The following is a 13156-nucleotide window of genomic DNA, read 5'->3' on the forward strand; positions in this document are numbered from 1 at the left end:
CTACCAGAAACTCGGCTCCCATCTTGGCAAGAGATTCTGCAGCGATACTTTAAGCAACATCATGCTGAGAAATTGAACATAAGCAGTGCCGCAATAACTGTTGTTCGTGAGACATTATGCATCTGGGAGAAAGCACGGATCCCCACTGCAGATGAGCGGAATATCATTGCAAAACTAGAGAGAAAAGTAGAACAATACAGATCCATCCTGAAAGGAAAGAGCCGGCGATCTGTCCCTCAGATAAAGAAAGAAGAGCAGTTTCAAACCGGTCTACGTGACTTATTTGACATTGCTCATGTTGATGTCTTTGATCTGATCAAAATATCAGAGGACCGTGAATTCCTTGAGGCACAACGGGAGCCAGGTCGACGGGGCTTTATGGTTGGTGTTGACAAGGTGCTAGCAGGAAAAGAGGAGCGGACACATCAACGCGACAAGGTGTTGACTGAAAGAGAGCAGCATGAAAAAGAGAAGCAAGCAGCCCGAGAGGAGACTCTTGAGCTCGCATCATCAACAGACAGCAGTGCTGAAGCCAGTGATCATGACGACTCTGCTGTTCTATCTGCTTCAAAGAGGCAGAGCCGAAAGCGTGCAAGTAGCATTGTTACACCGGACCTAACAGCAGCTCTCGACCGCACCAAGGTTAGCGATCGATCAGCTGTTCACATCTTGTCAGCAGCAGCCTCTGCTCTGGGACACGACCCTTCAGAGTTGGCCATCAACTGCACATTGATCAGGAAATCCAGGCGGATCCAACAGAAGGCAATTGCAGGTGACATCCAGGCTTCCTATGCTCCAAACACAAGGCTGGTGGTTCATTGGGATGGCAAGCTCCTTCCAGACGATGGGACTAAAAAGTTGATCGCCTTCCTGTCGTTGTCAGTGACCCTCAAGGAACTGGAAAGCTTCTGGGTGTGCCAAAGCTGCCAGCAGGAACTGGACTAGCAACAGCTGCTGCTGTTATGCAATGCCTCGAAGAATGGCATTTGCCAGACATGGTGGCAGGTATGAGCTTTCACACGACAGCCAGCAACACTGGTTCAGCACTTGGTGCATGCACTATTTTGCAGCAAAAGCTTGGATGACCACTATTACATTTTGCATGCCGGCATCACATTCTGAAACTAGTGGTAGAGGCAGCAATGGCATCATTCAAACCATTTCTTGGTCCATCAAAAGGACCTGAGATAGCCGTCTTCAAGCGTTTCCAGTCAAACTGGATTTCCATTGACCAAAGCAAGTTTAAGCCAATGATGCCTGATGACCTGGACTCTGTAGTTTCAGGTGTATTTTTAAGTTGCAAAGAAGATGTCGTTTCATTCTGCATCCAGAAACTGGTATCGGGCCAACTCCGAGATGACTACCATGAACTTCTTGAGTTGACTATTATTCTGTTTGGTGAGCATCCTCCGAGAGGATTCAGGTTCATGCAGCCAGGAGCCATGCATCGGGCAAGATGGATGCCCCGTGTGATTTATGGAATCAAGATCTACTTGTTCCGTGATCAGTTTCGACAGACCCCAAAGGAACTCACTGGCATAAAGCATTTTACAGCACTTGTTGGAGCAGTGTATACCAAAGCCTGGTTCAGCGCTCCATCTGCCATTGACGCTCCCGCTGGAGACCTAGCTCTCTTAAAAGCACTCATTTTCTATCCTGATTCAGTGATTGCCGAAACCACCAGCAAAAAGCTTTCCAATCACTTGTGGGACCTCAGCGAAGAACTGGCAGGACTTGCTCTGTTTGACGATAGTGTTGAGCTTGATGTCAAGCGAATGATAGTGGCTGCTCTTAAAGAAGAATGCCAAGAGAATCCTCAACCACGGGTACATGTGGATCTTACAGCAAAAGAAGCCATCGCTGCCAAGACTGTTGCAGATTTTGTTACTTCTGCCTCACTGCGAATTTTTACTGCATTCAAAGTCAATACTGACTTCCTAGAAAAGGACCCTGGTGAGTGGGCCGATGACCCATCATTTCAGTCATCACAGCAAGTCTTGTGTGGTATTGCCACTGTCAACGACTTTGCAGAACGTGGTGTAGCATTAATACAGGACGACAATCAAGTCTTGACAAAGGATGAACAGCAGCGCCAGTACCTGTTGCAAGTTGTTGAGTGGCATCGCCATCAGTTCCCCGACGCAAAGAAGATAAGGAGGAAATAATTTACCACAGAACTTATTAATGAGGAATCAATGGTCTGGAGGACTCTTACTCTGTGTGTTTATGATGATTGTCATACATTCTTACTGATTTGGGATTACATCTGAGTGTTAGTTTATTAAAAACAATTTTGTGTGTCGATACTGAAACATTGTAATTTTCAACCCATGTGTGACAGTCGTAAATAAAGTCGTGCAGAAACCATCTTTGGCACATTTCATTTTTTCACAACAAGGAACAATTTTAGCAACAAGCACATGAAAAAAGTCCAATTTTATTTTTTGGTGTACATTTGAGGACCACCCTAATATATATATATATATATATATATATATATATATATATATATATATATATATATATATATATATATTCATATATTCACTTATGGTGAATACTTAAAAGGCCACTTAAATTGTGATTACCAACAGCAAAGGTGGCCAAAGGTTATGTTTTCACCCCTGTCTGCTTGTCTGTGAGCAGGATGTCTCAAAGCGTTATGGATGGATTCGGACGAAAGTTGGTGGACAGGTTGGGTGTCTGATAAGGAAGAATCAAGTAGATTTCGGTGAAGATCCGGTCCGGCTACTATAATTTTAAAAGTTATTCTTTATAATTGAGAGATCGGGCCAAAAAACATTTATAGCATTATATTTCAGAAGTTAGTGGACGGATTCCGACTAAACTTGGTGGACAGGTTGGGTGTGTGACAAGGAAGAATTGTTTCGACTTTGTTGATTATCTGAATTCGGATAAGAGAGTTTTCAACAATGTAAACATCATTAATTATATTCAGGGAAAATGCAACTATGTAACTTTATAGGGTGGGCCATACTTTTTTTTTTTTGTAAATCAATCGAGAGGGGTGTTCATATTACGTATTTTGGTGTGTAGAACACAAATCTGAGGTTTTTAAAAATTCTGATAACCCTAACCTACATCAATTTGCAGTTGATTATTATTACATTTTTGATTATTTTGCTATTCTTCTGGAAAAAAAGAGACATTTTTTATTTTGAAGTTAGGGCTTTTATTTTGGTAACTTCCTGTTGGGACGGCAGTTGTAGCCATCTTGTTGCTGAAAGCTCGATGTTGAGGAGGTTGGCAATCCTTATCCATCCGTCTTCTCTTCTCTTCTTATGGCAATGCCAGTAAGTACGTTTTTGATTAGGAACCTGAGGAACAAATAGATAATAATTTTAGATGTAAATTACCTTGTTTTATATTATATTTGTTAATTGATTTGTGTACTTACCTATTGCTAGCCTGAGTTACATGTGAAGGAAAATAGTGACCTGTGAAGTGAATATTTTGACGGATTTCTGTAATACCTGTGTAATACCTTAATATCTGTCTGTAGTGGATACTTACCTGTGTATTATTGTTTTTATTTCAGTGTGAACTACTAAAAATGGCTCAAGTCAGAACAAGGATGAAATCAACTCATTTAAGTAATCTTGTTGGCACTGGGCAGGAGCTGTTGGTGTCTGAACTGCCAACTGTGAGGGATATCCTGAGGTATGGCATCTACTTGAGGGAGAAAAGTGAAGATGACAGGAGGAACTACCCAGTGGACCAGCTCGTGTCTGACATCTACCCTGGTCTGATTTGCCAGTGGAGCAAAGCTAATGCTCTTTTCAAGCCTCCTGTTATCAATGAAAAGGTGACCATCATGTCCAAGCTCAAGGAGGTCTGGAATCAGGCAGTGAAGTTTTCTCTTGGGAAGGGCAAACTTGATGCCAAAGAGAGGTTCATTGTCAAGTTAGACAAGTTATTTGATATTTTGACTTGCAAGTGTCAGATTACCAGTTGTGAGGGGGGAGGCTGTGAGGCCGGTGAGGGCTGTGTGATCCAAGCCCACATTAACTGTTCCTGCAGCAGAGAGAAAATGATTCCTGTGTAAGATCTTGCCTACATCAAGGGACAGAAAGAGAAGGTTGGAAGTAAAGGACCCCACCAAATGGGGAGCCCTGATCTGCCAGAGCACAAGAGACAGGTGAGGACATTGGAAAGGCAGGAAAAGAAAAAGAATGCAGAGAAAAGGAGAAGGAGCAAGGACGAAAATGCTGCAGCAGCAGAGAAGGCAGCCAGGAAGGATGTTGAGAGATTTTTGTCAGATGGTGATGAAGATCTGGAATTGGAGAGAAGTGGTGCTGAAGATGAGTTTGTCACTGAAGTTGAGCTCTTCCCTGAAACTGACACTGAGCCTGCAGCTTCAGCAAAGGTCCAGAAAAACTATGATGAGATTCCAAACATTGCCCTTGCTCGTGTAAGGTATGGCATAGGGCTGAGGCCAACTGCAGCGATAGCAACTGCAGCTCTGATTGATGCAGGATTCATCACAGAAGACAATACAAGTAAAGTGATTGATAAGAACAAGGTCAATAGAGCACAGGAGAAGTTGATGACAGAGCTGGGGGAAGAGTTTGATGAGAAGTGCAGGGAGGAGGGGGGGATCTCCTGCATCCTCTTTGATGGGTGGATTGACCTGACCAATGTGATGATGGAAGCTGAGGGCAGTGACCAATCTTTTCCTGCAAAGATCAAGGAAGAACACTATAGTGTTGTTAGTGAGCCTGGTAGCTACTATCTGTTCCACTTTACCCCAGAGAAAGCAACTCAAGAGGAGTCACATGCGGAGCAGATTGCTAAGGTCCTGTTTGCCTGGCTGAAAGAGAGGGGTTTTGATAAGACCTTGTGGGCCATTGGAGGAGACTCAACAAATGTCAACACTGGTGGTGTGAAAGCTGGAGTAATGCGGAAGCTGGAGCTGCACCTGGGGAGAAAGCTGGTCTGGTTGGTGTGCAACCTGCACACTGGTGAACTTCCCCTGCGCCATCTCATTGTTCACCTTGATGGCCCTACTCTGTCAGACAACACATTTTCCGGGCCAATAGGAAAGCTCCTTGCTTCTGCTACAGACTTGGATATCAATCCAAACTTCACCCGGATCTTTGTTGGCCCTTCACTGATCAAGCTGTCTGACAAGGCCATTGAAGATCTCTCAACTGATCAACACTATGGCTATAAAATTGTCTGTGCAATCAGGGATGGAGTGCTTCCTGCAAGGCTGGCTCTAGTGGAGATTGGACCAGTAAACCACAGCCGCTGGCTCACCACAGCGAACAGACTCCTCAGGCTCTGGGTGTCAAAGCATGGACTGAAAGGAAAGAACTGGAAGAATCTGCAATTCATTGTGGAATTCATCATTGGAGTGTATTATCCATGTTGGTTCAACGTGAAAGTCAAGCACTCCTGGATCGAAGGGCCTAGGCACATCTTGTTTCAGCTGGACTGCCTCAAGTCCCAGAGGAAGGAGGTGCTGGACCTTGTGATGCCGACTGTGAGAAGATCTGCTTGGTATGCCCACAGTGAAGCCATCCTCCAAACACTGCTGTGCTCTGAGGATCAGAAGGAGAGGACTGAAGGGGTGGAGAGAATCCTGGCCATCAGGGAAGAGGGGGACCCAGACACTCAGCTGGGGGACTCCTCTGTCAGGACCAGAAAGACACCTGACATCAACTGTGATGCTTCCAGCATTGGTAACTTGATCAGCTGGTCAGAAGGTGTGTCAAAGCCACCTCTCACCTGCTCCCTAAGCACCTCGGAGGTGAAGAACTTCATCAACACCCCCATGGAGGTGCTCAACTGGCCTTGCCACACACAAAGCATTGAGAGGGCTGTTAAAATGGTGACTGAGGCTTCTGCTAAGTACTTCTCACAGGAAAAGAGGGATGGAGGCATCAGGGCTCAGGAGACCAGCAGGAGGCTGATGTCCAAGAATGAGTCAAAGCAGGACTTGTGCAACCTGGTAAAGTTCAAGAAGTAAGGAGATTGATCTTTGTAATTGTAACCAGTGATATACATGCAGTTCACCTGTTAATAAATATGTACATTTGATTTGGCTGTGTCAATATGAATGATTTCCCTTTTATCTTTTAATCTCTATATATAAAGGAGGAGTGTCTGTCTGTCTGTCTTGATGTCCGCTTATAACTCAAGAACTACACATCGGAGAAAAGTTTTAGACACAGATTCGGAATCAGCATAAAATCCCGGTGGTTATAGGCGACTTTTTATTTTAATATCAATGGTGTAAAAAACCGCGCCAGCTGCAAGTCCGTGGTGTAGTTTGTGGCGGCGCTATTGCCCCTTTCCGATCCCATGATGCATTGCAGTTCCGATTCGCGATGAGGTCTATGCTATCACCGACACTTTTCCACCTTTTCCATACCTTTTAATCAGATTTACCTTATCGTCCATCGTAACCACATTACGCTTGGAAACACTAGCATTATCCTTCTTCGGACCCATGGCTAACACAGACCAATCCCCTCTCTGTTTAACACTAAAGGAATACTGTACGTCGCCTCTGTTTTGAATGAGAATCGGCAGTTGCGCGTACGTACAGTATACTGTACGTACATATTTATATATTTTTAATGTGCTTTTTACCTGATTACATTTTGGTTTTAAATTGTTTTTTAGCTTCTTTTATTGTTAATTTATGTACTATTTTATTTATTTTAAATATATTTTTAAGGAAAACAAATGTTTTCACGTCCGTAGGAGTGACGTAAAGTCGCACATAATGACAAAATGCGCGCCATTTCTTCGCGCCAAGAACGAATAAACGGTTTTTTTTTTTAGTTGAGATTTTATTCGAATTCGAATTCCATTAAATTTCAACTGTTGGAAACAATAATTATTTCAACTGTTGGAAATATTTTTTTGGTTAACCAACGACGGTCGATTTAATCTCGACCTTCCCCAAATGCGGAAGAGTGCGGCGCTGCAGGAGCGCAGGTGAAACCCAGGAAATGCACGTTGGTGTTCACAATGGAAATGCCCATGGACGGCATCGTGGTTAACGGCATCGTGGTTAACGGCATCGTGGTTAACGGCATCGTGGTTAACGGCATTGCTACGAATTCCTTCTGGGAATCTGACCCGTCACAATCTCCCAAACCCATATCCGTGCAAGTCCTTCTCTCCCAGACACGGTAATGACTAACGTACCCTCCGACCTCCCCTCATGCTGCTTCCATTCCAGGCCCTGGGCTCCTCTGGCTTTGCCGATTGTGAGAGTCCAAAGCTTTTTAGCTCCAGTCAGAGCTGACTTGGTGCTGCAAAGTCTGCCATTTCAATCGTTGTGGGACGGGTCGGGTGTTGTGGGACGGGTCGGGTGTTGTGGGCCGGGTCGGGTGTTGTGGGACGGGTCGGGTGTTGTGGGACGGGTCGGGTGTTGTGGGACGGGTCGGGTGTTGTGGGACTGGTCGGGTGTTGTGGGACGGGTCGGGTGTTGTGGGACTGGTCGGGTGTTGTGGGACGGGTCGGGTATTGTGGGACGGGTCGGGTACTGTGGGACGGGTCGGGTACTGTGGGACGGGTCGGGTACGTGGGACGGGTCGGGTGTTGTGGGACGGGTCGGGTGTTGTGGGACGGGTCGGGTGTTGTGGGACGGGTCGGGTGTTGTGGGATGGGTCGGGTGTTGTGGGACTGGTCGGGTGTTGTGGGACGGGTCGGGTGTTGTGGGACGGGTCGGGTGTTGTGGGACTGGTCGGGTATTGTGGGACGGGTCGGGTATTGTGGGACGGGTCGGGTATTGTGGGACGGGTCGGGTACTGTGGGACGGGTCGGGTACTGTGGGACGGGTCGGGTACTGTGGGACGGGTCAGGTACTGTGGGACGGGCCGGGTAATGTGGGACGGCTCGGGTACTGTGGGACAGGTCGGGTATTGTGGGACGGGTGATGTTGAAGCGATCGTCAGAACGATGTTGTATCGAGACCAAAATCCCGCTCCGTTGACAGTCACACTGCCAAAGATAGGCAAAAGTGTCCTCAAGAGGTGGCTGGGAAATCACACCTTCGGGTATGGACGTTCAACGGCTCCCAATCGACGAACCGCAAATTCCCACTCAAAATCCACGTTACACACACACACCAGATTCACGTCTGGATGGTTGTGAAAATGGTTGAAGCGAGGTGAAGAACCTGGAGCGATGCGAAATCAGGCGCGAGACAAAATGGCCCGTTCTCGAGACGTAACGGCACTCTAATGATTCTCTTTGGAATCAACCGCAAAACCTGTCACGCAGGTTTATCTGTCACAGCGATAACAACTCTGTCACAGGAATCCCCTTTCCCAGGAAACCCCAAAGTTAACCAGAAATGTTGTATACCAAGAGGTTTTGAGAAATTGAAAATTGACAAAACGTCATGTAGGCAATGTACTGTGATATTGCTCTAAAATATACATGTTCTTTTCATCATATATTTGTCTTATTCTTATTCAACCCGGGCGAAGCCGGGTACCTCAGCGAGTATCTTATAAAGGGGTTCGAAAGGGTAAAATTGGCAATTTAGAAATACAAATTGATGTAGGTTAGAGTTATCCTATCCAAAAAATAAACTCATATTTGAATTCCCCATAAAAAAACACATGGTATAGACACCCCTCATGTTAGAATTTCCTTCAGATTCATTTTGGCACCTGAGTATGACCCGCCGCGGCCATAAGAAGAGAAGAATGCCATAAGAAGAGAAGAGAAGACGGATGGATAAGGATTGCCAACCTCCTCAACATCGAGCTTTCAGCAACAAGATGGCTACAACTGCCGCCCCAACAGGAAGTTACCAAAATAAAAGCCCTAACTTCAAAATAAAAAGCGTCTCTTTTTTCCAGAAGAATAGCAAAATAATAAAAAAATTAATAATAATCAACTGCAAATTGATGTAGGTTAGGGTTATCAGAATTTTTAAAAAACGTCAGATTTGTGTTCTACACACCAAAATACGTAATATGAACACCCCTCTCGATTGATTTACAAAAAAAAAAAAGTATGGCCCGCCCTAAATTGTAACAATGACTGCAAATTAAAATTTTCCATCAACCTCTTTAAACCTCTGCACTGTGAATTCCAACTGCCTCTGTTTACCTCCATGTTCTTGCAACCATGACATTCAAATTCAAGGTTTGGACTTCCACGTGATATTTAAAAGTTCTTCTTCCCCTCCAACTGTTCTTTCTTACTGTTGTACGGTCCATCAATTATGACCTCAGAGCTGCTGAGTTGACTACCTTTTCCCATCAGAAAAAGGTTAACTTTATTCCTGGGATGATTGAACTATATGGCCATTTTATGCCTGATCATTTTATGCAGTAAAATGGAAGAAAAAATGAAGAAACTTTGTGGTTCAGCAAAAAGAAAGAGGAAATTATTTTTCGGGCTTTGGCTTTGGTGCAAATGGCGTCCATGTCGATTAGTACTGCAATTTGGTGTGGAGTATTTTGCGAAGAATGCAAGGTGCAAGTGAAGCTTTATTTGGCCTGCCGGGTGATGCTTGCCATGCGGAGGTAGTTCAACAAGCTGGTGCCATGATACCAGACGCGTGTCGAGGAGCAAGAAAGTGGTTGCACGGCAAGTGCCTGGCTCCTGTTGAGTGCTCGTGCTGCCCTCACCACTCCATGCAACGCGTCAAACAACAATCCTGCCTTCAGCTAAAGGAAGGAAGGGGAAGAGAGAAGAGTAGGAGACTGTTTATTATTTTATTAGGAAGACCAGGAAAACAACATACAATGAAGTCACAAAGAAAAACCACTATATATATATATATATGTATATATACCATATAAAACACAATGTCAGTTTGTGAGTTTGTACAGAAGTCTGTCCCCCTTCATCAGGGTAGGTTTTAAAAGCCAATCTTTGAACACGAATGTGTATTCACTGCAGGCTATTTTTGAGAATATAACAAACTCGAAAAACATTATTCATGAAAGTGTAATTATTATTTCTCTTATTTTGGAATTGTAGACTGTGGCTTGCAAATCGAGCCTCAAGGGCGGTGTACAGAATACTTTTTTTATGTAACAATAAACACCTGGTGCAGGGAGTTTAAATTCGCTGCACGTGATGTGCAATGTGCGCAGAGTAAAGCGAGTGTTAATTTACGTCCATAGGATGTGTAATAAATAAAGCAGATAAAACCACACCTGACACTAGGCCGAGGCTTCAGACATTGGCACGCTCACAAGACTGCATGGTCAAATATAGTTTCTTCCAGCCTGTCATTCTTGACGGACTATTTACTAGTACATATCACACAAAAGTACATACCCAATCTGGAGTGTGCCATTGTCGCTGCTCGTCTTGTGTTGCCCTCTGTGGTATAACTTAAAAAGCCCTTTAAATTTATAATTAAATAATTGTCTGACTTAATTTTTTTTCTCACTGATCCCATGTGTTTTATTTACACATGTTGGTGGAATTTTCAGTTTCAACCGATTCATCAAAACAGAAAGTTCCTTGTAAGGGACGTCATATTATAATTATCATCCCATCCCCTGTGTAGCAGGAGACGGGGTTTTGCAATCACTTCTGTGTGTCTATCTGTCTCTGTGTGTGTCTGTCAGGGACGTAACTTTTTACCATTTGGGCAATTGTCATCAAATTTTCACCAAAGCTTTATTAGGATAATATGGAGAAGGCAAATTAATAATTTTGTCCCAAGGTCAAAAGGTTAAAGGTCAGCGTCACATAAAATCATCGATTTTCATCCAATTGACCTGAAATTTAAATTTACCATTTAAGTTTTGTCATCAAATTTTCAAACCATTATTATGATAATACGGAGAAGACAAATTAATAATTTTGTTGAAAGGTCATAAGGTCAAAGGTCAGCGTCACATAAAATCATCAATTTTCATCCGATTGACCTGAAATTTTAGGAATTTGCATATTGGGTCACTGAATCGGTTGAGCAATCAAAAGCTAGAAGTTGATTGTTGTTATTTTTAGATCAAAAGGTCAAAGGTCAAGGTTGCATAAAATCACCAATTTTCACGTAATCGACCTGAAATTTAAAAAAAATTGCATATTGGGATACAGAATTGGCTCACCAATCAAAAGCTAGAAGCTGATTTTTTTTTAGATCCAACGCGCAAAGGTCAAGGCTGCCTAAAATCATTTCTCATTTTGCATTTTTTTTTTTACTGTTTTCGTTATTTTGAGGATACACAAGACGAAGAAGACATCGAAAAACAAACGGACGTGGATGGGCTATGCATTTTCAGATGTTTTCTAGTTATTATATGATTATGAAAACCGAATACCCAACTCAGGTGAATGAGTAAGCCTCCAGGCAACAACTTCTTGTATGTGGAAAAAAAAATGAAGACAGTTCATCTTTTGCTTGATGACTCGAGGACTTGTAGTTTTAGTACCAAATATGAACAAGCACAGGGAATTCTGATAAACACCACGGAGCAATCAAAATAAAAAAGGAGACGAATACACTCAACATATGCATAAAAAAAAGATACCACCTCTCATAAATATTCTCAGAGTTACCACATATCAGAGATACGACATCTCATGAATACCACATCTCAAAGAGACCACATGTCAGAAATACTACATCTCATAAATACCACATTTGATAAATACCACAACTCATAAATATCACATTTCAAAGATGCCACATCTCATAGATAAGATACTGCATCTCAGAAATACCACATCTCAAATACATCTCAGAGATACCACATCTCATAAATACCATTTCTCAGAGCTACCACATCTCATGAATACCACATCTCAGATATCACATCTGAGAGATACATTTCCTAAATACCACATCTCATAAATACCACATGTCAGAGATACCACATCTCATAGATACATCTCCAGAAATACCACATGCCAGGAATACCACATCCCAAAAATACCACATGCCAGGAATACCACATCTCATAAATACCACATCTCATAGATACCCATCTCATAAATGCCACATCTTAGAGACACCACATCTCACAAATACTCTCAGAGATGCCACATCTCATAAATACCAAATCTCAAAGATACCACATCTCAGAAAAACCACATCTCATCAATACCACATCTCAGAGATACCTAATCTCATATATCACATCTGACAGAGACATCTCCTAAATATCACATCACATAAATACCACATCTCATATATGTCACATCTTCAGAAATACATTATAGGAATACCACATCTCAGAAATACCACATCCCAGGAATATCACATCTCAGAAATACCACATCTCAGAAAGACTGCACCTCAGAAATACCACATCTCAAATAACACATCTCATAGACACCTCATAGATAGCCCTGGTGTTGGGCTAGCGGCTAGGGTGCCAGCTTAGGATCCAAGGATCCTGGGTTCGAATCCCGGTCGATCGCTGAATTAACGCCAGGGGGGTTGACTCAGCCTGTCATCCTTCCGAGGTCGGCTAATTGAGTACCAGCTCACTGGTAATTCCCTGTTTGTCGTAAAAGGCGACAAAAAGGGTTGGCGGCAGGAAGGGCATCCGGCCGTAAAACATTGCTTCAAAAAGGGGACCGAAAAACACCAACAACCACGGTCCCCGAAAAAGGCCAACCCCCGCTTGCGGGGGAAAATGGCCTCTAAAGGTGGTTTATAGACACCACATCTCATAGATAAGATACCACATGTAATAGATACCACATTAAAAAAACTACCACATCTCAGAAATACCATATTCCAGGAATACCACATTTCAGAGATACATGTAATAGATATCACATCTCATATAAATATCACATTCAGAAATGCCACATCACAGGAATACCAAATCCCAGAAATACCACATATCAGAGATACCACTTGTCGGAGATACCACATCTCATAAATACCACATATCCAGAAATACCACAACCCAGGAATACCACATCTCAGAAATACCATATCTCAGAAATACTACATCTCAAATAACACATCTCATAGACACCACATCTCATAGATAAGATACCACATGTAATAGATAAGATACCACATGTAATAGATACCACATTTAAAAACTACCACATCTCAGAAATACCATATTCCAGGAATACCACATTTCAGAGATACAACATGTAATAGCTACCACATCTCATAAATACCACACTCAGAAATGCCACATCACAGGAACACTACATCCCAGAAATGCCACAT

At 43.1% G+C, this 13156-nt stretch overlaps 1 protein-coding gene across 1 annotated transcript in view; it reads right to left on the reverse strand.

Moving 5' to 3' along the window:
- GRIK5 (glutamate ionotropic receptor kainate type subunit 5) overlaps positions 1 to 13156 on the reverse strand; it is a 516667-nt gene that overhangs the window by 239864 nt on the left and 263647 nt on the right. Inside the window, exon 9 of the mRNA XM_078782648.1 lies at positions 9513 to 9665. Within this exon, the coding sequence (XP_078638774.1) occupies positions 9513 to 9665 (153 nt within the window). The remainder of the gene's footprint in view (positions 1 to 9512; positions 9666 to 13156) is intronic.

This window comes from Myxine glutinosa, chromosome 7 (genome assembly GCF_964187855.1).
Source record: "Myxine glutinosa chromosome 7, kmMyxGlut1.1, whole genome shotgun sequence".
Taxonomy (NCBI): Eukaryota; Metazoa; Chordata; class Myxini; order Myxiniformes; family Myxinidae; genus Myxine; species Myxine glutinosa.